Source organism: Canis lupus, chromosome 30 (assembly GCF_011100685.1).
Source record: "Canis lupus familiaris isolate Mischka breed German Shepherd chromosome 30, alternate assembly UU_Cfam_GSD_1.0, whole genome shotgun sequence".
Taxonomy (NCBI): domain Eukaryota; kingdom Metazoa; phylum Chordata; class Mammalia; order Carnivora; family Canidae; genus Canis; species Canis lupus.
In genome coordinates this window covers 36828469-36854095 of record NC_049251.1, presented here as the reverse complement: position 1 = coordinate 36854095, position 25627 = coordinate 36828469, and the positions used below count along the sequence as shown (strand labels likewise).

The 25627-nt window shown below is 40.3% G+C and overlaps 1 protein-coding gene across 5 annotated transcripts in view; it reads right to left on the bottom strand.

Moving 5' to 3' along the window:
- The window catches only part of NEO1 (neogenin 1), a 235113-nt gene extending 210259 nt beyond the window's left edge, over nt 1–24854 (bottom strand). For all 5 annotated transcript variants that reach the window (XM_038580915.1, XM_038580918.1, XM_038580917.1 and 2 more), the window contains exon 1: nt 24713–24854. In XM_038580915.1, the coding sequence (XP_038436843.1) occupies nt 24713–24854 (142 nt within the window). The remainder of the gene's footprint in view (nt 1–24712) is intronic.
- Nucleotides 24855–25627: the final 773 nt, after the last annotated feature.

The window sequence follows — 25627 nt, the reverse complement described above, 5'->3', positions numbered from 1 at the left end:
CTATTTCAGCATTCTCTTTGTCATAGACAGTTCTGAACAATTTTTAAAAAGTTTCTTATGTCAATCAAAGCCACAAAGAGATACCACCTTACACCTGTCAGAATGGCTAGGCTAATCTCAAAAAGACAAGAAATAACAAGTACTGGTGAGGATGTGGGGGGAAAACACTCTCATGCACTGTTGGTGGGAGTGTAAACTGGTGCAGCCACTGTAGGAAAACAGTATGGAAGTTCCTTAAAAATGGAAATTCCATTAATTTGGTAACTTCATTTTCAGAGAAAATGAAAACACTAATTCAAAAAGATACACACCCCTATGTATACTGAAGCATCATTTACAATAGCCAAGATACAGAAGCAACCCAAGTGTCTATTGATAGATGAACAGAGAAGGAAGACACAGTATATACACACAATGGAATATTACTCAACCATAAAAAAGAATGAGATCTTGCCATTTGCAGCAACATGGAAGAATCTAGAGAGCATAAAGCTAAGTGAAATAAGTCACAGAAAGGCAAATACTGTATGATTTCACTAATATATGAAATTTAAGAAACAAAACAAAAAGCAAAAACAGACCCATAAATACAACAGAGGGATTGGGGGGGTGGGTAGCAGGATGGGCAAAATGGGTGAAGGGGAGTGGAAGACCCAGACTTCCAGTTACTGAATAAATAAGTCACAGAGATAAAAGATACAGCACAGGGAATGTAGTCAATGGCACTGTAACAGTTATATGGTGACAGATGGTAATTACACTTGTGGTGAGCACAGCATCAGGTACAGAGTCGTCTAAGACTGTGTTGTACACTGAAACCAAAGTAACATTGTGTGAGCACTACAATAAAAAAATAAAGTAAAAAGAGCTGCTTTCCTTTCTCATTGGAACAGGGGAAGTAGGTTTGACCAAACAAAGGGGACGGGAATGAGTCCACATTAGAGGGAAAGAGCCAGCAATCCAGGAGGGAAAACCACACTGTCCAGGATCCTGTAGTATAGCCAACTGGTTAATAGCCTCATTTGGGTTCCAATTCCTGCTTGTCACTTACTAGTGCTTTCCACATGAGAAAACTGAGGCATAGACAAGTTGGCCAACTTGCTTCAGGTCCCCAAAACCTTGGGAACACCCAACACTAGTGAGTTATCAGGCATGAGGAAGAGATCTGCAGAAGACACATGGAAAATATAGCCAACTAGATCTTAACACAGCAGAAAAACAGGGCATCCACTGTATCTGCGAAACCAACAGCTGCCCCTGCCACACCCTACATTATAGTGTCTCTAAAACCATTTACAACCCTTTTATGACCCTGGACTACTACTTTTTTTTTTTTTTTTAAAGATTTCGCTTATTCATTAAAGACACACAGAGAGAGGCAGAGACACAGGCAGAGGGAGAAGCAGACTCTCTGTGGGAAGCCCAATGCTGGACTCACTCCCAGGATCCCAGGATGACGGCCTGAGCCAAAGGCAGACCCCCAACCACTGAGCCACCCAGGTGCCCCTGTACTGGACTTCCTATTTAGCGAAAGGTAGAAAGCACTGCCAGAAACTAACAGAGCCCTGGGTGAAGTGAGAAGAGAGGAATGAGACCAGCCCAATCACTTACACTGCTGCTTTTCGATTATCCTTGAAGACACCAACATGAGAAATTAGACGAGATGTCAACTGATAAAATCTATAAAACAATGGATTTTTAATGCCGTAACATGAGTGAATACAATATTATCACAGAAATCATTCTAAAATAGCAATCTTTCTCCCTCTCCTGTAGGATCCTCTAACTTCTATGAGCAGAGAATACTTTTTTTCATGATGAAACTATGAAGTCTTGGAGGTGCAGAACAATGGTCCGTGAAACACTAATCTTTGGCCAATAGCCTAGACTCAACCCACTCCTCTAATTCATAATATACTCAACTGCCAAATCAAGCACCCTAACTTTCCATCCCTATCTTGTGCCACTTCACATTAATACACTGCATCTCAAAGTAAATTACTTTCTGCTGACCGTATCACCAATTCTTTCCTACTTATACACATTTGCTCATTTCATTTTCCTCCCTTCCTTCCCATCTCCATAGGTCCAGATCCTCTACTCAGGGCCAGCATCCTGCACCAAGAGCCTGTGCTGCCCACGCAAGACCACGTACTCAGCCCTCACAGTCCATCTCGAAGTGTACCACCCCTACCGAGTCCACCCTGAGTTACTGTGTCTGGAAGCACCTTCTCCATCTTCAGAATTCCCAGAGCACTCTGCATCCCCTTTCACAGCATTCTTCACTTTCTACACAGCGTGATCATTTTTATACATGATACACCCTTTATCAGACTGGTAACTCTCATTTCTCCCACCTCCCAATGCCTCCTAGCACAGTGCCTTGCTCATGGTAGCTACTCCACAAATGCATGCTGAGTGAATAAATGAGCCCGAGAGTCTATTTCCCACTGGAGAATCGTAATTAGCTTTCATTAAACACAGCTAAACAGACTGGACTTCTCCCTCGGAGAACACAGATTATCCGAAGTTGCCAAGAGCTACATCTTAAATCAGAGAAAGTCACTGCGCTATACAGTAGAACTTCATTCACACAAGCTTCCTTGTACTTACTTGTTTACGTGTTCTTCTCAGTGAAATAGGCCTTTATACTGCCAAAATTGAGGAGGGTGGAGAACATAACTAGTTTGTTTTTAAAAATGCAGTCAATTAAAATGTAGTTATGACAGCCTGAAAACGTGGCTCAAAAAATTGCTATGTTATTATAAGATATCACCTATCCTACAGAATTTTCCTCTTAACAATCATAGATGTTTCTGAACTTTTTTTTTTTTTTTTTTTTTTTTTGATAACTCAGGTTTTTCCCAGGTAGTACCGCACCTTTTTAGGGGCAGAGGGAACTAGGACCAAAGAAAATACGATCAATTTAGAAACCAAAACACGATCCTTCTAAACCCTAAGAGATAAGTAGACCTGAGAAGAGAAGAAAGAAAGACGTAAGGACGTGGCCAAAACAGTGGCAAAATAAAAGTGAGAGACGTCAGCCTTGTCTCTAAAGAAAATTAGTTATCAAAAGGAAAGGGCTGCTTCAGGTTCCAAGGAGGGCGAGGGAAGTGCTGAGGTCAGGAGAAGTTAGAAACACAAGATGGGACACAATGAAGTACTTGCCCTTTGCCACAAAGCTGCACAATAATATCCCAGGCCTTCTCCGAATGCCATGACCTAAGAGCCCCCCTGTGTTTGCTGCCAGTGCCTCTGTCTGTCCATCCAACCAATACATACAGAGAGTAAATTATGTGCTTGGGCACTGTTCTGGGCACTAGTCTGGGCACTGGGGAAGTTTTAAGCATTCATTTGGCACAAAGATATATAGAATTATTATGTGACTTCTTTAGGTGACTTCTTTAACCCCCTGGCTAACTGCAAGCCTTCTGGAGGCAGTTATCTCTCAACTAGATTACAAATACCTTGGGAACAGGGCAAATAATATATACTACGTGTCCTTATCTTCACAACTTTTTTTTTATCTAGATACATCACAGGATCTACTCATACCTCCATTTTGCTACAGATAAAAAGGAAAATATCCACAATGGCTATTTGCAGGCAAAGTCACACCATCACAAATGAAAAGCAGCCAAAAGGGAGACCAGAACTATATCTACACTCTTGCTTCTCAGTACTTGTGTAAAATTTCCTGGAAGCAACATTTCACCATTTCCTTCCCCAGATTTCTTTCTTTTTTTTTTTTTTTAAGATTTTATTTATTTATTCATTTACAGAGAGAGAGAGAGGGGCAGAGACACAGGCAGAGGGAAAAGCAGGCTCCATGCAGGGAGCCAAAACAGTGGCAAAATAAAAGTGAGAGAAGTCAGCCTTGTCTCTAAAGAATTCAATCCCTGGTCTCCAGGATCACATCCTGGGCCGAAGGCGATGCTCAACCACTGAGCCACCGGGGCTGCCCCTTCCCCAGATTTTTACCTACTCCTTCCACACTCAACTTTTCCCCAAATATGTGCAAATATGAGACATTCATTTTCTACCTGGAGAACATCTTGCAAAGTATAACAAGAAAGCAAATTCAACAGAGAGAAAAATAAGCTACAACTTAACAAAAGGACATGCCATAGTGTCACAGCTCAAGTAACATGTAACCTAATCAAGTGATGCAACCTCTCTGGACCAGAAAGAAGGGAAGGGGTGAAGCAGTTAAAAAAAATTCTAGGATTTATGAGTTCTCACACATGCACACACACAAGTGGATGAAATAATTTTGCAACAGGACAGCACTATTCAACTTACTTAAATGGGCTGAATGAATTCCTTGGCTGCTGACAAGAGAAGCCATCAACTGGCTGAATCTCCTCACACACAGTTTATGCTAAGAGATACTTCCCATCACCTCTATCAAGTGGGTAATAATCACCAATAGGTACTTCCAGATAAAGAGTTCTCCCAACTCAATCTGTTTCCACTTCTAGAAAAGGAACTAAAGATGCACGTCTTCTTGAAGATGGATCATTAACTTTTTTTTTCATTTTATGAAGTTGGCATATATAAAAGTGTACCACTCATTTGACTTTTAATCATATACTACTTTGAGACACACTGATTCTTTTTTTAAGATTTTATTTATTCATGAGAGACACAGGCAGAGGGAGAAGCAGGCTCCATGAAGGGAGCCCCATGCGGGACTCGATCCCGGGTCTCCAGGGTCACACCCTGGGCTAAAGGTGGTGCTAAACCGCTGAGCCACCCGGGCTGCCCGAGACACACCGATTCTTATGTTATCTCATGTTATATTAGACAAATTCCTTTAGGACAAAGCTGTCTTGAGCAACTCTGTACTGCCATAACAGTATCCAGCAAATACAGGTACCAAAAATAAAACAAAACAAAGACTACCACTACTACCACATCACCCCCACTCTGCGAAAACAAAAACAAAAACAAAAAAAATACCGAAAACCAAAAAACTCTAAGATAAATGGCTGCTTGACTTCCTACTTAGGATTCCTTGAAGGCTGGGACTATTATATTCACTTACCTCTATGTATGGTCTAAAGTATAATTAGCCATGTTACAGGAATGTACATAACTGCTACTGAATCTAAGCCTCACTCTTCTCATCTATAAAAGCAAGAAAATTAAATGATTCCTATTATGACTCTGTAATTTTGAAAGTTCTTCATTCAAAAACAAATACTTCCAGAGAAGTTATATGTCAAGTATTGTTGTATTAGGTCCTGAGGATATAGAGATAAAATTTAGGGCCACTACCTAGAGGGCCATGGTCTAGCGACCATAATTTGAATCCCTCCATCTGGTCTCTGCACCCTGCCTGACCTTGGCTACAATCTGCCCGGGTCACCAGATGCCAACATTTCCTATGCTTGTGAAGCAATGAGTATAAGCAGTGACAAGAAAAAGGAGGCCGGGGATGCCTGGGGCAGTCATACTGGGAGGGGATGTGAAAGCAATACAGGGCCACCACCACCACCCCCAGAAAAGGCCATATGCCTATACTGCTTCAAACATAAGAAAATAATTATGCCTAGAACTGTTAATTGTCTAATAATCTAAATAACATGAGGGTTTCCTGACACACTGAACTCATTTTATTACACTGAATATTATTGCCATTTCTTTTTTTTTTTTTAAGATTTTATTTATTTATTCATGAGAGACACACAGAGAGAGAGAAGCAGAGACACAGGTAGAGGGAGAAGCAGGCTCCCTGCAGGGAGCCCGATGTGGGACTTGATCCCAGGACCCCAGGATCATGCCCTGGGCTGAAGGCAGCACTAAATCGCTGAGCCACCCGGGCTGCCCCGATTATTGTCATTTCTGACAGCGTCCAATGAGCTACAGACATAAGGCACAAGAAAATGAATAAACCAAAATGGTACTTCATTTTAGCCATTAGTTTATCTACATTCTCTGTTTTTCTTCTCCCTATCTAACTCATGAATTTAGGATAACAAAATGGCCAATCAGAAGGCTAGGTTAGAAGAGAGTGAGAAGCAAAGGGACTGCCTAATCTTGAGACAAATAAAATAATTAGCCCCTGAATAACTGGGAATTGGTTATAAAAGTCCCCACTTTTAGACACAACAGGTTTTTAGAGATAGATGTCTAAAGTGAATTGCCCCAAGGTGAAATTCTGATTGCATTTATAATGTATCTTAACTATGCCCGAGCTGTTACCTTTATCTGTTTAGACATGGATTGAGTTCTCAAATGAGCAAAATCTGCTGTGTAAATCAGGTACTTAATTAAAGAGAAAAGCTTAGTAGGCTGCAGGGAGAAATTTGTTGAAATGGTGTATTAAACACTGCTATAGAAGAGGCTTCTTTCACTTATTAATTCTATTATTGTCAGTCAAAAGTAGTTACTGTTTATGCGTTTTTCATTTAAGATTCTAGTTTAGGGTAAATATTTACTGAGAACCTGCTGCCAAGATGCTCATGGACCCCCAGCAGATGAGGGGGAAAAATGCATAGAAAACAATGCTATCCCCATAGAACGCAAAGATCTCATTAAATCTTCTAGTATGATACATTCTCATATACTTTTTAAAGTATTGATAACCCAACTTCTCTGATTAACCATTTTCCCAATTCCCCTGGAAACTATATCTTATCACTCTTCTTCACGCACAGTAGAAAGACTTTCTTCTTTACTAATGTTCGCCTATACTCATGTTCCTTCCCTCCAGTTACAGTGACCTTATCATTCCTCCTCTCTGATCTAATCCCAATCTTTCTACCTGTGCTCAGAACAAATCCCATATTCCCCAGGAAATTTACATTATTATTTCATTATTTTCCTTGTATATTCAAAACTACCCTTCTCAAACAGTCTTCCACTGCCTTTTAAATATGCTCAAGAATCTTGTCCACTAAACACACACCTCATTCTTATTATGCTTCAACCACTACATGTAGTTGTCCTCTTCACAGCTAAATTTCTGGAACTTTCCACAGTCTTCATTTCCTCCATTCCTCTACCTGCTTCAAATTCTACTTAAATCTCTTAGTAAGGCCACAAATGATTTTTGGATAGCTAAATGCGAAAGATATTCTCCTCTTCCAGTAAAACCTGAGACTCCTTCTTAACTTCTGTGATACAACCCTCCCCCTGATTTTCCTATTTCTCCACTCACTGCTTTTGTGTAACAGCCCATGCATCTCAATACAACCACATCCTAAGCAGAGGACACAAATCTATAGCACATGTCTTCTGCTATGTCCCTGGTTGGAATCAAGAGCCCTCTGGGTAACGCAAAGGCATATCAAAATTCATTAAGTCCAAAATAAAACTCATGCTCTTTTGCCCCCAAAAACTTATTTCTTTCCCAAAATACCAACATCCATACTGCTATTTAAACCTTAAAGAGCTTCTGGAACCAATCCTGGATATACCTCTTGCCACAATACCCAACCCATCACCAAATTCTATTTTATCACCTATATATCTTCCCACTCCATAAACTTTTCTCCACCTCCATCATCGTAATCCAGGTTATCTTGGTACACTATCTAGAACATGATAACAGCCTAAGTGTGAGACAATACCATGACTATCACCACCTCCACACACAAGTGCACCTGGGTTTTTTTCTTGCATGTATTATAATGATAGCAGGTTATTTAATTACCTTTTACCGAAGTTTCAAATTCCTTAAAGTTTGGCAAAGCACAAATCACCCGCTCATATACATTCCTTCCCTATCTTATTCCCACTAGAGTGTGAACTTGACCAGAATACAGCTTAAGTTTTAATCATCCTCATGGCCCCAATATAGAGCTTGGTATGCAGCATGTACTGACAAAACTATACTGAATGAATGAGTCTGAATTTCATTGTTTGAGAAAAAAGAATGCCTTAAAGTTTACATATGTAATACTTTCTACCAAAAGTTGAAGCAGTCAATAAAGCACAACTAAAGCTTAAAAAAAAAGCATTATAATTTTGGGGCACCTGGGTGGCTCAGTTAAGCCTCCGACTCTTGATTTCAGCTCAGGTCATGATCTGAGGGCTGTGAGATTGAGCTTGCATTGGCCATGCTCAGGTGGGAGTCACTTGAGACTCCCTCTCTTTTGCCCCCACTCCTTCTCTCTAAAAAAATGAATTGTAATCTTGAATCTCCCAGATATTATGTTAATAGAATGCAGTCCAAATTCTAATGATATTTTATAGTTGAAGCAGCATTAAAAGTCACTAAATATGATTATTTCCATGGAAAAACAACTAAAATAAAAGACTCCCTGAAAAGTGGAGTTCTTTTTCAATAGTCCAAATGTTCATAGCTATAAAAAGACACTTCTTAAATAAAAATGATTAAATAGCAACTACCCCATTGTATGCATTGTATTTTTCCTTGGAGAGGAAGTTCATCTTAAGATATTATTCCTTTAAAGCAGCCCAGGTGGCTCAGCGGTTTAGCGCTGCCTTCAGCCCAGGGCCTGATTCTGGAGACCCGGGATCGAGTCCCACGTCAAGCTCCCTGCATGGAGCCTGCTTCTCCCTCTTCAAGCTCCCTGCACGGAGCCTGCTTCTCCCTCTGCCTGTCTCTCTCTCTCTCTCTCTCATAAGATCTTTTTTTAAAAAAAGATATTATTCCTTTTAAATTCAGAAGCAATATTCTGAGCTTTTCCTCAAATTTAGAAAATATTTCTCAAGTCGTGTGAATAAGAAATCACTCAGATGCTTCTTAAACAGCACAATGACACTAGCCATTTTCTTTTCCAATCCACCTTTTGGCTCCAACTATCTGCTTTTCCTAATTCCTTCTATATCCAATCTATCAAAACCACTTCCAAAACATGGTTTCCAGACTGGCAAACTCCAGATTTAAGGCTAAAGCAAATTCCTAATTCTTTTCCTAAGTAAAAAGTTGCATAATGAATATATAATACTTCTACTTTTCTCTGTTTCATGTCCTACCTTACTAAATTCTTAATTGGATTCCTTATTTTTAAAAAGAAGCTATGCTATCCTACTTTCCATATATGTGTAACAAATGAGTAAATTCTATCACATATATAACATTAGCCCTACTTTTTGATAATACATGATCACCTAGTCAGAGAATAAACTGAAATTTATTTTATACATGAAAAATAGGTAATAAAACCAATATTGTAAATAAGATTTTACTGGAACATTTTCTACATACATAAAAATTATCATCAATACCTTTATATTTATTTATACTCAACAATGTAACTAGTGGTTTTTAAAAAATCAAAATTTTAAATGAGCATTGACACTTTCATTCTCCTAGTCTCTCAGCCTCAGAGAAAGGTAGCTCTGCCTCAAGAACAGGTACATAAGACTAAGAGACCTGCTCATGTCTATAATCCCAAAGTCTGGCACAGCTCTGGAAACAAAGTCACCATTCACAAAAATGTAGAATAAAAAATGTCCCATTCTATCAAAGAGTTCTTAACAAATAAGAGTTAGTCTATTAGTCCTTCAATAATTGCATAATTATAACCTATACGTACATAAAAGTAAAAAGAAATTAATAAAACTACTATTTTAATTGGGTCAGACACCAAACTAAGCCAAGTTAAAAAAAAAATACACAATGTAGATTATCAATTCAAGATGGCAAAACTGAGCTCCTAAATTTCACTAATGCCTACCTGACATTCCACCCCAATGTCCACTGAAATAACCAAAGGAATAATTTTTTTAAAAAACGAATGAAAACATCTGGGGGAAAAAATCTGTAGCCCACTGAAAAATCACAGAAGAGTACCAACCATATATGGACTAGGAAGTGTCCAAGAAAAAAGGCTGATAAAGCATTCACGTTGTAGATATATGCTAAGTAAAGTTTACGGATGTGGTAAAAAGAGAAGAGGCACTACTGCTAACTCCATAACCAACTGTTTCATAGCTGTCTGACTCTATTTTGCCCCTAATCTCTGCAAATCAGGAAACCAATAATCTAGCAATGTAAAATTATTGCAAATCTAAAATTTTCCATTTTTTTCATTTGGACCTAAAACATCAGAACAGGAACTCATGCAAGTTCAAAAAAGTCCATCTCCACAGCAATAATGAGCATATAGAAACCATTCCATCCTCACAATTATGCTCCAATGGATACCTGAAAAGACCCAGAAGCTAAAGGAGTGATTGTTCTATTAACTGGAGCAAAATATTTCCCTGGAAAATTCACTGGGAGAGAACAAACTTTAAAATGTCATAGAATTCCTAACTGAGAAATCTCAACCATAGAAATCCCCCCCCAAATTTTAAGAGAATACTGTGGATATGAAGAGAAAACAATCTGAAATAAGGAAAGACAGCCCTCAGCCACAAAAAACTAAATCATTTAAAAAAATAAAGTACAATAGAAGCAATAAATTGTAGAATGAACATGACAAAAAAAAAAAAAAAAAAAAAAAAAAACCCAGACAAGCTTGAATATTTCTTACAGAACACAAATAAGAGAAAAGATGAAAGGAGCACTGTCAAGAGTTCGGCTCCCAGAAATGACAGATTAAGTAGTTCAGGCCAAATCTTCCACTGGAACTGAAAAAAAAAAAAACTGGACAAAATACAAAAAATATCTGTATGAAAGTAATCAAAGTGATGAAAAATTAAGGGACCAATATTAGGAAAATGAGAAAATCCAAAGAGGCAAATCTGGTATTTGAAGCTGCTTCTTGTCTAGAAGTATCTGATTCCAAAGGCCACTACTGCTGAAGAGCCTGAGAAGATGAGCTCAGCTTCTGACAAACTCAAGCCCTGAGAAGACAAAAATGAGATGAGGGCCTGCCAAGAAGGAGGGTGAACCCCTTAAGCTGTGGATCAGGACCTCAAAAGGCTACATCCACGAAGTAAAAGTAAACCTAAAATATTTCAACTCATAGGTCTGAAGCCCAATTTGAAATTATCTGAAATCCATCTCTGAATAGATTAAAGTGATCCGAGATTGTTATGTCTCTACTATAACCACCTACCAGAAGAGAAGCAATGGTAAATCCTTCTGGGAAAAGACAGCATCATTCAGACTATTTCTATAATTTTTCATACATAATTGCTGGCCCTCAATCACAAATAAACAGGCACATAAAAAAAAAAAAAAAAAAAAAAAAAACAAAGCAAGGGCAGCCCGTGTGGCTCAGCGGTTTAGCGCCGTCTTCAGCCCAGGGCGTGATCCTGGAGACCTGGGATCGAGTCCCACGTCGAGCTCCCTGCATGGAGCCTGCCTCTGCCTCTGCCTGTGTGTCTCTGCCTCTCTGCCTCTCTCTCTCTCTGTCTCTAATAAATAAATAAAAATCTTAAAAAAAAAAAGACAAAGCAACCCCTAAATCAGGAGAAATAACAGAAAAGCAAGCTTTCATGGGAACACTTACGACAGAATGTGTTAAAAGAATAAGGATACAGGATGGAGAATTTCAGCAGGAACCTAGATACTACAGAAGAAAACTGAATGGGGATTCTATAACTGAATAATAAACAAAATTAATAAAAAGAGTGTCGCCTCTGGTTAGAATGTAGAAAGTCACAAGAGACTATTGCTCTTAACCTAACAACCCAAGGAGGGCAGATAAGCTACAAAATCATAGTCTTTCTGGACCCATCAGTGTGATGAGGATTCAAAGACCTAAGTGAATTTCTCCAATGGGAAGGAGAAATATTTGAAGAGGTAATGGCCAAGAACTTTCCAAAACTGATGAAAGTGATCATCCCCATTGATACAAGAAGCTCAACAAGCAGGATAAATACAAAGAAAATAACAACTAAGTATAACACAGTCACATTTCTGAAAACCACAGATAAAGAGCAAATCTTTTTTATTTTTTAAGATTTTATTTATTCATGAAAGACAGAGATGGGCAGTGACACAGGCAGAGGGAGACACAGGCTCTCTGCAGGAGCACGATGTGGGACTCGATCCTCGACCTCAGGATCATGCCCTGAGTCAAAGGCAGACACTCAACTGCTGAGCCACTCAGGTGTTCCATGGAACAAATCTTAAAAGTGATCAAAGAGGAAAGATGGGAGAGAAGCACGTTATCTACCAAAGAGGAAATTAAGGCTACAGCTGACTTCACATCAGAAATGATAGAGCACAGCAGACAATGGAATGGCATATTTAATAGGGCTAAAAGAAAAAACTATCTACTAGAATTCTACACCCAGTGCCTCCCATCCCTTGCTCCCCCCCCAAAAAAAAGTGAAGGTGAAATAAAGATGTTTTCAAACAGACAAAATTTGAGTGAATTCACCGCCAACAGACACATCTCCTAAGTAAATGCTAAAGGGTATTTTCTAGGCCTAAGAAATGATCCTGGATAGAAGCTCAGAGATGCAGAAGGAAATGAAAAGCAACTAAGAAAGTAAATATGGAATAAATCTAAATGAATAATGACTTATAAAATAATAATGTCTTATAAATCTTAAATATAAAAAGAACTAAAATATATACCAAGAATAACAAAAACAGAGAAAGACACAGAAGGACAAATAGAATTAAGGCACTCTAAGAAGCCTTGCATTGTCCAATAAATGGTAAAAGAAAGAAGTCAAAGATTAAATGAACAGCAAAAGAATATATACCTGATAAGCTAAAAGAGAGAGAAATTGCACAACTGAAAGTAATCAAAAGGCAAGAAAACAGAGAAATGAGAACAAAAAACAGGCGAAATAAATAGTAAATAATGGAAGGTTTAAAGCCATATATATTAGTCAAATATATTATCGTTAAATGTAAATAGACTGAACACTCTAGTAAAAGGACAAAAACTGTCTAACTACAAAAGAGAACCTAACGATATGCTACATGGGTGACATAAATAGACTACAAAAGGCTGGAAATAAAAGGATGCAAACACTTCACCACCACCCAAAGTCAGCTGATAGAGTTCTATTAGTATCAGAAAAAGTAGACTTAAGGTAAATAGCATGACTAGAGATAATGATGAGTCCATTCACCAGAAAAGTAAAATTCCTAATCTGTATGCATCTATTAATATAGTCTCAACTGACACACACAGAAATAGAGTGTCATGGAGGAAAGAGACAAGACAGCAAGTATCTCTGGAATTCCAGGAAAAGAAAACAGAGTACAGGTAATAATAAGAAAACTGTCCTAGTCTAACAGAGATGTGTGCATTCAGAACAAAAAGACTCACTAAACAGAGAAGTCACATCATACAGACATTTTAAGTTAAAAGAATTCACATTTGAGAGAGAATGTGAAATAATTTACACAGAACAAGCCATTCTCTCTTCCATTCAGTATGAGCATGTGATCTGAGCCATGAACTTGTTCTCCCAGTTGAGCTCAGCTCCAGGTGCCTTAGCAAGAGCATCTCAGCACACCACAATACCAGAGTTTTAAAAAACGTTTTTGAACAATATAAATGCAAGTGTTCCTCTTCATTTGGTACTTAAAGGATATAATTTGTTCCAACACTAAAAGGAAAAACTATGCCCAACATATTGAGAGATGAAATATCAGCCTCCAATGTGGGATTTTTCTAAGGTATGTTGAAGAGAAATGTTACTATGTAGTTTTCACATTACTCACTGTCTTTATATCTAATGCCTAACTAAAATGCAGCTCCACTGTACCAGGTTGAAAAAAATCAATTAATAGACTCCCACCTAGTTGTATCCTGGGGATACTTCTATATTTCTATATCTCAAAGTCCATACACTAAAAAAAAAAAAAAATCTACAAATATGCAGATTAAAAAATTTAAAAGATGTAGTAGGTATTAATACTAGATACAACATTAAACGTGGGGGTTAGAGGGAGAACTGTCCAGTGAGTTTTCAAAGAAAAAGACTGTGATGCAGGAGTTTTATATCAAGGTCAAGTTATCATGCATATGCAGAGGCAACTTTTAAAATTTTAAATGTGAACAAAATGGAACTACCAAGTTAGTACCACAATGTGCCATAAGATTTAATCACTGATAAGACGAAGGTTGAAACTGCAAAATCTCTACTTGACTACAGCCACTCTGAAGAAAGAAGTACACCCTTCCACAAAACTGCCACAAAATCTTTTTTAAAACAAAGATTTCCTTTTTTTTTTTTTTAAAAAAACAAAGATTTCTTCCGAGAGTGGCGAAGATTTACTCCTCGGAACTTCAAGATACACATTATCCCAAAGCTTCTTTCTGTGACTCTGAATAAACTCCAGAGAAATCAGTGTTTCATAAAAGATGCCCACGACATCTAGCATGAAATAAATGATGTCTTAAGAAGCAGATATGGAATGATGAAGCTGATTTTCAGGCATTAAATGCTGCAACAAGCAGGGTCTCTAGCTTCTTTTTTAGAAGGAAACTGCAATCTTTAAAAAATTATCTGGTCTATAATTTCATCATCTAACGATCACCTTTCCACTTCACAACAAATGATAAACTTCAGAATAAAAAAATGAACCTTTCAAGAAATGGGTCACTGATCAAGAACATTTCAATTGATTTTGCCTTTACTCTGCCTCAACTCGTACCGCTCTTCACTTCATCCTCCTTGTCACAAAAAAAAAAAAAAAAAACCTTCCCATCTAAAAAGCCTCCTCATGCCTTTAAAACCAGGTCAAGTCCCACCTCCTCTAAGAAATTTAACCAAATACTCCAAACTAAACAAATCCTTATAACAATCTAATTATACACAGCCATCAAGTAAAAATATAAAACAAATTATGTAAGCACTATCTAACATCCATGTACTTTTAGCTAGGCTCTTCATCCAGTTTATAAAATAAAAGCAACAATAACAATGGTTTACGTTTAATGAGTGATTAAGATAAACCAGGCTCTATGGGAGACACACATATTTACTCAGTCATCTTTTACCTCAGTCCAGCATATACCATATATATATGGTAAGTGAATATATATATAAGTGTGTGTGTATTTTTTTTTTAAATGTCAAGTTGTTCAGAATTGTCTTTGTAAGCCTCCCCTTTCCCTCCCTGGCACCGCAACCCAGGGCCACACCACGCATGTGGCACTAAGGGGAAAGAGCCAGTATCACTCTGGCACTATCCCATTTATTCGTACAGAGGTTTGTGAATAAGATATCCATAGGGACAATGAACTCAATGTTATGTTATGTATCTCTGACTCTAGGCACTTTTTTCCAGCAGACAGGGTAATATTTCCCTTCCTTTGGACACCCGACTATGCCTGTATGCCCAAGTCTTTGCCCTCCGTTTCCTTTCTCCTTCCTCAGTGATATGATCTACCCTCATGACAAACCTCTATCCAGGTAATTCCTGAACCTATATTTTGAGTGTTGAGAGCTAGTCGGGCTTCTCACCAGAGCCTAATTCTCTAATGCCTTTACAAAGATGTTCTGCTGGCACCTCAGGCTCAAGGTGTCCAAAATGAAAATAATACCCTGTCCCTTGAACTTGTCTCTTCTGCTACATTCTTAACCCATTTTCCATTTGAAACCGCTTCAGTACCTTGAGCCAAACTGGCATTCAAGTCTTTGATTAACTGAACTTACTCTAAACCAAAACTGCTCATCCTGTCTTTAAAGAGGTACTGGACCAGTTTCAATTCCTATTTTTCAATAAAATCAATAAGTAAAATATTTAAGTTATTTCCTTCAAAATAGAAGTTTGAAAGCTTTATGAAACCATATTAAGTGAGCATAGCAGTGGTTAGCAGAAATCAGAGAAGTAGACTGACTTGATTACTCAGTTCACTTCTCATTAAGTTAAAAATCACAAGCAACTATGGGAGTTTTGACAATTATAAAATGTTAAATTATTCCCATTCTTAATTATATATTGTTTACTTTATATTTATAAATGAACCTTGATGATCCATGAATGAATATAGGAATATAAACAAAAGATCTGAATAGACAATTCTCAGAAACCAATAAAAATCTGAAAAGATGCTCAACTCTACTAACAATTTTAAAATATAAAATTTAAAGAGATACACTTTTTTCATCTATCAAACTGGCAAACCTAAGAAGTCTGAAAATAGTATGTTGGCAAAGGTGTAGGTATGCACCTTTGCAAATGCAGTATAAATTTTAGCAATCAGGATTAGAGATGCTGCTAAAAAAAGATAAATTCCATGGCCAGAGGGATAGGGGCCAGCAGAGAAGGAACCCTGCCTTGTCACCTCACCTCTCTTCCTATTCACATTTCCTGTATCAGGAAATCAGGTATCAAACTGGCCCATATTATTCTGAGGTGAGATGAGGTGAGATGAGACTCCAGAGATTTCTAAGGGAAGACAGATCTCCCAGACAACAACTGTATCTATAGTATAAGGGGAAAAGAAAAGGCAAGGAGCAGGGCAATGCCCATGAGCAGTGATGGAGAAAGAAACTTTCTGCAACATGGCTGAGACAATGATTTCTGTTTAAGCGAAGATCTTTGCATTCTTATGTTTACTTTAAATATTCTTCCTTACAAAGGTCACAACTTGCTGTTGTTAGGGGGCCTTCCCAAGATAGCCTCTGCCCACTTTTGATCAGCAATGGGCTTAGAAATCAATACAATCTGTTAGAAATGCACATGAATTAAAGGTAAATAGGCTCTAAACAAGAACCTTTGGGGCTCTGAGAAACTTACTTTGATGCGAAAACTTTGAGAATTTATTTCTTATTCCCTAGTCTTTAGTTATATTCTAGAGGGAAGGGTGCATATGGTTGAATTCTATGTAGATGAAGTGGCTACTAATAAAGGGGTTATTGCCATAAAAAGTGTAACAATCCCCCTGGATGTTAACATCACATAAATTTAAAACAATAGCCCCATCTCAAACTGCAAATGCTTTCAAGAATTAACATAAAAAAATCCTTAAATCTTAATTGTTACATTAAAAGTTATGCTATGAATAAAAAGTTATCAATAAAACATAACTTGTTATTCCATCCTTAAATTTATAAATTATAATGCTATCAGCTTAACTAGGCCTTATGTATCAAAATATATCTAGGTTAGTTTTTTTTAAGATTTTATTTATCTATTTGAGAGAGAGCACAAGCTGGGAGAGAGAGAGGCAGAGGGAGAAGCAGGGTCCCTGCTGAGCAGGGAGCCTGATGTAGGGCTTGATCCCAGGATTCTGGGATCAATTTTTTATTCACTTAACTCTACAACTGAAAAAACAAATATTCTGTATCCAGTTTCCATGTAGTATCATGTTAAAAATTCACTCTGCTCAGGACTTATTCACCCCGTTTTACTGGCTATTACTGACCAATAATAAATTCTGAAAAACAGTATAATCAATTCCTGCATTTCCCAAAGACATGGAAGTAGCTGACCCCAGATGGTTCCATTATTAGAATTCTCATATATTCAAACATTCCAGTAACCATATCACTTAGAGGAAATGAAAAAAAACTCCCTCTGAGAATTCTAGTCTATTGAGTTGGTAAAACTAAGTTAGGACTACTCAAAAGCTACAGAAACAAAATTATGAGAGAAAGCAGAACTACTACTTGATTAACAGTAACACAGTGATTCCAGAATTTGGTTTTCTACCTACAGTAGTAATGACACTTTCTCCCTCCAAATCAAGTTATCTATCATCTATGGGGATGTCTTCTTTCTGCTATTAGACCAAGACTTCCTACGGATAGAAACCATGTCCAATTCATCTTAGGATCTCCACAGTGTATAGTTTTGTGCATAATCACTGTTGATAAAATGTTTGCAACTAGCCTAAATTACCTAAATTTTTAGTTTTGGCTATAGAAAAACTGTCTGACTAGAAAATTAAATTTAAAAATTCTTGCTATAAAAAATTGCTATGAAACAATTTTAAAGAAGGTCATTTTCACGGTTCTTTTTAAGAGGAAAAGCAAAAAAAAAAAACCCACACATTTGACTTTCAGACTGCCTAATTACTAACTCCTTTCAAGAAGAATTCAAGTACTGATTGCCATAAAGTAAAACATATGTAACCACTACCTCTCTCTCTCTCACTTTTCTTTACATAAGGGAGTCAAAAGAAGGAATCACAACATGCTAGTTTCAGCCACATCTATAACCTAGGCAATTTACTTTTTGTCACTTATAAGCCTAAGAGTAAGCATCTAATATTTCAAGTAATACTGCAACTATCTCACAGTTTCCCCAGTCATACCCAACTTCATACCAGAAAAAAAAAAAAAAAAAGATGTACCAAAACTGGAGATCCAAAGAATGATAAAAGGTTAATTCTTGCATCCAAGAACAGAAATGATCAGTATTCAAACACAAGAACTGAACAGAGGTCATTTAGATATCCACCACTCAATTTTATGGACTCCAGGGTTATAGAAACTTGGAGGTAGAAGGGACCTTTGAAATTACCTATTAATTAGGTAATTAACCCCTGCAGTTAACAGATGAAACAGAGAAGCAATAGGACCTGCATTTTAAAATAATGGACTTAAGTACTCAAAGTTCACAATTAAAGGTGAATATCCCTCGAAAAAGTTGCAGAAGTACTAGTAAATGGTATTATTCTTAATGATACCATTACTCTTCTTTAATAAATGGAAACCCAGGGCAGATCCGGTGGTGCAGAGGTTTAGAGCTGCCTTCAGCCTGGGGTGTGATCCTGGAGACCCAGGATCGAGTCCCACGACCGGCTCCCTGCATGGAGCCTGCTTCTCCCTCTGCCTGTGTCTCTGCCTCTCTCTCTCTCTCTCTCTCTCTTTCTCTATATCTATCTATTTGTAATAAATAAATAAAAAAATAAATAAACAAATCTATCTATCTATCTATCTTAAAAAAAAAAAAAGACCTGGATTCAAATAACAACTTTTCCATGACATAAGAGCTATAAGACCTTTGTCACTTAATATTTGAGACTCAGTTACTTCATCTGTAGAATGGGGGGATCTTACCACCTTCCTCACAATGTGGCATAAAGAATTAAATGCATGTAAAAGATTTTGGCACAGTGCCCAGAGTTCAGGGAGTGTTCAAGAAATACTACTTTTATTGGTCACTATTAATGCCATATTAATTCACTGGAATATTATGGAGACATTTTCAGTAATTCTTACAGGAAAATCTACACATACTGGAAAGATCTCTAACATACTGTTTTAAAAAAAATCAAGTTGAAAAGCAATAGGTAGGATGATCCTGCTTATGTGTAAAAAATACAACTATACATGCATATGTAAACGTAAGAGAAAAAAATACTAACAGTGGTTAGTTATGGGTAAAAAAGGTATTTGCTGGTAGAACTAATACTTCTATGTTGTTTTACTTCAAACATATTTAAATATTTTTAAAATAAAATTTTAAAAATAAAATTATTTAAATATAGCAACAAAAAGCTGACATAATGTTGAGACAACATCTACTTATAAAATTGCACATACGGCAGGATTACAATGTAAAAACTGATGTGTCATATTAATGGAGAATAGAAAGAAATACACCAAAATTATACCAATGGGTCTAAATGACTTTTATTTCTAAAATTTCTTAATAAAAAAAATTTCATTCTAAACGAATCCAAAATTTGGGTTATATTTTAATATCTTCCACTGGCTTGTGTTCCAAGACAAAGTCAATTTTTAAGAATCATAAACACTAGACTTTTCCCTCATCTCAGGTAGCTATCTGGTCAACATGATCTTATCTATGGTCATCACTTCTGTTCTCACTGTTGATGCAATTTTACCTAGAAGCTAAAACACCTACCAATGGCATGGTAAATACCTCCCAACACAGAAGTCACTGATAAAATGTTTGGGGAAAAGACTATTAAATTGGGCCTAGAGCCTCCACATATAAGATTAATGTTACCCCAATATTTTTTATTACTGTAGAGAAAACTCATAAAGGAACCAATAGTGATCAATTATATCAACAGAAGAAAATCTACACTTTCAAAAAATTTAATAGAATTACAGCATTTAAAAAAAAAGAATTACATTTTTTAAAAGTTCATAGAGAAATGTTAAAATCATTCCACAAAGATGCAATACTTTACAACTTAAAAGCAGTTTTATATTTCATTCTTCCGACAATCCAGTTAGGTAAGCAAGGTTACCTTAGCCCTCAACAGATATAAGAGGCAGTATGGAACCATGAGTGATACCCAAATGCTCTGCCTCATACCTTAAGTCTTTTTTTCACTATCCCACATCACATACTAATTTTCATATGGTCTGCCAAGAATAGCCACATTTCTTACTTCCTTTGAACATTCTGCCTGGAAATCTACAAATTCTTTTATACCTCATCCTGTTAGAAAAGCAGAGCAGGACATCAGTCTCTGTTTATCATTGATCTTTCCAAAGATGATAAACCTAATACACACTAAAACTGAAGCATATCCAGAGGAGGATAACCGAACTCACAAAGGGTCAGAAAACTAAGTAATGTGAAAAATAGCCAAAGGAATAAAGGATAATTAATTTAGAAAGAGAAGGAGAAAGTGACATACTTACACACAAATGTTGTTTAATTAGACACGTGAAAGGCTGTCATACAAAGAAATCAGACTTGTGCTATGTGGCTCTAAAGAGTAAAAACAATGACAATTCAACATTCATTCAACAAACATTCACTGGTTATCCACTCTGTTCCAGAAGCCTATGCTACACTAGATATACAAAAGGTAAATAAAAGAAGTCCCAATTCTCAAGAGGTTCAGACTAATTGAGGAAATAAGAAAATAAGTAACACAAGATTTTTTAAAAGTACTCAGAAAGCTATGGGAACAGAGGATGACGACTCTAACTCTCTTTGGGTAGGGAGATAGCTGAGAAAAATTCACTGAATGATGAATAGGAATTTCAGAAGTAGACAAGGTGAGAAGTGGGATTAACAGGAAGAAGGACAGAAAAAAAAAAAAAAGAAAAGGAAGAAAGGACAGCATGTCAAAGGCATGGGGACATGAAGCTCCGCAATAAACCTGAAGTGGTGAACACCTGGTACACATTAGAGGTGCCAAGAAATGAGGCTTTAAATTGAGGGTGAGAGAGGCCAGTGGTGAAGAACACAAAAGGCCTCGCAATCTTCATGCCAGAGTTTAGACTCTAACACTCGAGCTGTAGAACACTAATAAGAGATATTAAGTAGGAGTGTAGCTTGCTCAGAAAAAGACATAAGAAAACTCACTCCAACGGGAAGACAGATGTCCAGAGGGTAACCGTGGAGATAAAGAGATTAATTACAAAGCCACTATTGTTAGTCTAGGTGGGGTAAGGATGAAAAGATTCAGATTCAAGAAATATCTAGGCGGTAAAAATAAAAAAAGAAGTGTTGGCAATAGGAATGAGGGAAAGGGGAGAGTCCAGGATGACTTCTAGATCTCACCTCGGGTGAATGGCGCACAGAGATGCCCAAGACAGGTAAGGTAGGAAGACAAGTCCATGCAATCATTCAAAAATTTGAGAGCCCCAGGCCAGGAATTGGTTTATTACTGTCTAGAGAAAGAGGAGGAGGAAAGGAGGAGGGAAGGGGAGCAAAAAATGAGTTCACCTTTGGTCTTCTGTAACCTAAGGTGCCTATTTAGTGAAGCTACTGAATGGCACGTAAAGCAGAGTGGACCAGGAGAGTCATCAGCTTACAGGTAGTAAATGAAGACAAGACAGAATGAGATCAACTCTGACACCTCCACTTAATAAGGGAGTGAAAGAAAAACTTAGATAACCGATAACGAACTGATCACAAAAGAGATGAAATAACAGGGTGATGCCAAAAAAGGCAAGAGAACAGGGGGGGAAGATCAAGGATAGGAAGGTGAAAATTAAATGTTCTGCATAAAGCAAACCTACTAACAGAAGTTATTCGAAAGAGGAATAGACCACCTTGTGAGGTAACAAATCACATCATCAAGTAAATGATCCAGACAGATCGCATCATCTGTGCGGGATGTTGGCCAGAGGACTCTTCCCTTGATAGGAGAAATGTAGCTACAGTACACCTCTCAAGTACAGGATGAGGTTAGTCTCACCACTACTACGACATTTCATCCAACGCTTTTTTTGTATTCGGACCAATGAATGGAGTATTCGATTACTCTAGTAAAAGTTTTTAAAAAGGTTTCTACGTATTTCATGTAACTCATAAGCAACCAAGCAACTGTATTAAAACTACACTAAGGCTGCTCTTGGCATACAGAAAGTTGCTGGAGAAAGCACGGAAAGAGCTGATCTAGTCTACTTTAAATTCAAACTGATTTCAACTGAGCTCTCAACACGGACTTTGCTACTTTCCCCATTCCTGCATCTCAAGTCTACCATCCACTCCTTAACCCTCACTCTGATTAGAGAAGACTTGCACTGCACAGGCCGGCTGCTCTGTCCTGACATCCTTCCCTAGGTCCCTACCCACCTTTTCAGAAATCTTCCTTTCCTTCTTTCCTAAAACCATACAGAGTGCTAATTATTTCCGACCCTCTGCAGCTGATCGTTTTCTATCACTAGCTCGTCCATCTCTTTTGTCCTCCTCAACATCTATCCTAAACTGGAAAACCACCCCCATTTATCCCTGCGGTCCTATACCCTAATTTTCTTTTTCTACCAAATACTCCCATCCCCCTACCACCTACTCAGTGTAATCCCTTACAGAAAGGTGTCTGAGTCTACCCCTCTACAAAAATAAAAAAATTAAAACCACTGACAAATGGCCTGTGATCTACTGACCACTTGTTTCAGTCTCCACTTACTCAGCTCTCAATTCCCTGGATCTCTCTGCAGCTGATGACAGAAAGGACCAGCCCTTTCTTATTCCAGTTATTCCTTTCACTTTTGGAATGAGGCAGGGTGGCTTGTGAAAAGGACTCTGAACTAAGAATCAGATCTATGTTCTAGTCCCCACTAGGCCACTAACTAGCTGTGAGCCTTCCCAACCTCCAGTCCTCCTCACCCCTCAGATTTCACTTCTCAGACACTCTGACACCAGGATTACATTAGGTTCTGGCAGGACACACTTTCTCAAAAACCACTCTTCTCCTTTCTCGTGCTTATCACATTACTTAATTACACAATTAGTAGTCTAATGGCTATTTTCCTACCCATTCACCAGAATGGAAGCTCCACGAAGGCAAGACATACACCTAAGCAATGCCTGCCCCTCATCAGCACAAAACAAAAGCCCATCGATTGAATCAGTGTTGAAATAACACGTTTCAACCACTTCTAAGAGACTGTTTGTGTTACTTTTATTAACCTAATAAAATGATTAGCACTTTTACTTACAAAATTACAAAATTCTAAACAGACTCCTCCAATTACGTAAAACATACATAACCCGAACTACATATAAAATTAAGAGCAAGGCGGAATCTGTCTTCTAAAATAGCTCCATCTCTCTTGCCCATATCGGCAAGAACAGAAAGGTTGGATCAGTTAACCTACATTTCAGGCCCAAAATGTGTATTCTAACCCAAGTGCAGGCTGAGTGTGCGAGTGCAGGCTTGATACTAAAACACTACTGCTTATAACCGGGTTTTAGATAATGCCCATTCCTACTCCGGTTGAAAGCTTTTCTTTAACACTGGCATCAGCCACGAGCTTATAATACTCTGCAAGGAAATCAAAAGAAAGTTTATCAGTCAAGTTACGTGAGCAGTGGGATTTTAAATACTATACATTGTGAATCCGGAGGAGGGGAAAAAAAAGAGAAACAGGTAAAGGTTTAGCGATTAGAAGCTGCCACTGCGCCGGATCAGATGACTTTCAAATGCAAAGATTTCAGATCTCATGCTGCTAGTAGTAGTAGGTGAGAGTTGGGTCAAGTTTTATGATACACCACCTTGGTCAAAGGAGTTAAACGGATCACATGCTGCTTTGCCCTTCAACTGCTCAACTACACTGTAAGGTCTTCCACAGGCAGGCCTGGGGTCTGCTCACAGCCCCCCTCCCCCAAACAAACAGGGATGCAGACCATTTCAGTAAACACACGATACCCTAAAATAACACCTGAAAATGGCTTTCCGGGCTAAATACATACACTGCCACTTGGAAACATAAAGTCCTTAAATCCGATGCTTAGACAACCCCCCTAGCTTAAGAGCACAATTCCCAGGCGGTAAATATAGTTGTGATCCCCAGAAAGGAGGCATTTCATAACGGAAAGACCGAGAGATGGAGTCGGCTGGAGCGGTTCTGCAAGGCGCCCGCATCGTGGGGTCAACACAGGCCGCTGTGGGGGGGGGGGGGGCAACCGTGCGCCCCCCCCCTCCGGGCACCCCCTTTCTCTCCTGCAGCCCCGAGGCTGCAAACCCCGCTCGAGGAGTCCCCCCCTCCCCGCCCAGACCGGCCTGCGCTTCCCGGGGGCTTCAGCTGGGAAATCCCGAGCCCGGGAGTGGGGAGCTCAAGCCCCCCGCTTCCCCTCCCTTTCCTGAAAATTAATGAATTGGCCGTGCGATTGTTTATTTAATGAGGTGTGTAGTGGCCTCTACTGGTGCTTGTGCTGAGCACAAGAATGTCCCACTCTTACAAGTGGGATGAGCCTGGGGGAGGGGAGCGAGGCGAGGGGTGAACCTGCCTCCGGGTACAAAGCGCGGAGCCGGACCGGGGCGCCCCCGCCGCGCCCCCGCCGCGCCCCCCGCGGCCGCCCCTCCCCCGCCCGCCCGCTTCGCTCCCCGCCCCGCGCGACCCCCTTTCTCTCGGGCAGCCGGAGCCCAGGCGGAGAAGTTCCTGCACGCTTCCGCCGGGATCCTGCACAAAAACACCGCAGCCCGCGGTGCGGGAGCGGGGGCTGGAGCCGGCCCCCCGGGCCCCGCGCCCCCCTTACCTGCGGACTGCGGCGGGGAGCCGCTCCTGGCGGCCGCGGCGGACGGCGGGCGCCCGAGCAGCAGCGGCAGCAGCAGCAGCAGGCAGCACAGCCGGAGGGAGGAGGTGCCCGGGAGCCGCCGGGCTCCCCGCTCCGCCGCCATCTCTGCCCCGCGAGCCGCGGCGGCGGCGGCGGCAGCGCCGCGGAGCCCTCGCCGCCTTCCCTTGCGCGCGCCCCGGCCGGTCCCTCGCTGCAGGCTCGGCTCCCGCGGCCGCCGCCGCCACCGCTGCGCCCGGCCCGGCCCGCGCGGCCCCTCTCGCGGGAGGGGAGACTCGGGGGCGCCTCCCTCCTGCACCTCCTGCAGGGGGGCGGAGAGGGGAGGAGAGCAGAGAGGGGAGGGGGAGTCAGTGCATTCCGGGCCGGGCTGGCCGGCGGGCGGGCGGGCGGGCGCGGGGGGGTCGGTCTCCAGGTTCCAGGCGCCGCCACCCGCCGCCGACTCCGGCTGCACACACACCAGCCAGGGGGGCGGAGACCGCGGGCGGCGGGGGCGGGGGCGGGGGGCGGGGGCCCGGGGCGCGCACCCCCGCGCACGCGCAGGCGCGCGCCCCCCTCGCCCGCACCCCCCTCCCCTCCGCGCGGGCTCCGAGCGCGGCCCGCCCCCGCTCCAATCGCGGCGGCCGCCTCTCGGGCCGCTCCCCTGCCCCCTCCCCCTCCTTCCTCCTCCCTCCCCCCTCCCCGGAGCCGCGGACGGGCGCGGGGCGCGCGCGCTGGGCGCTTCTGCTGGCGTCAGGGAAACCCCGGAGAAGCGGATCCTCCTCCTCCTCCTCCTCCTCCTCCTCCTCCCGCGCGCTCCGGGGAGAAGCCCCCCCCCTGCGCCCCCCGCGCCCCCCCGCGGACGCGCCGCGCTGCGGAGACCTGGGGGCAGCGGCGCGCGGA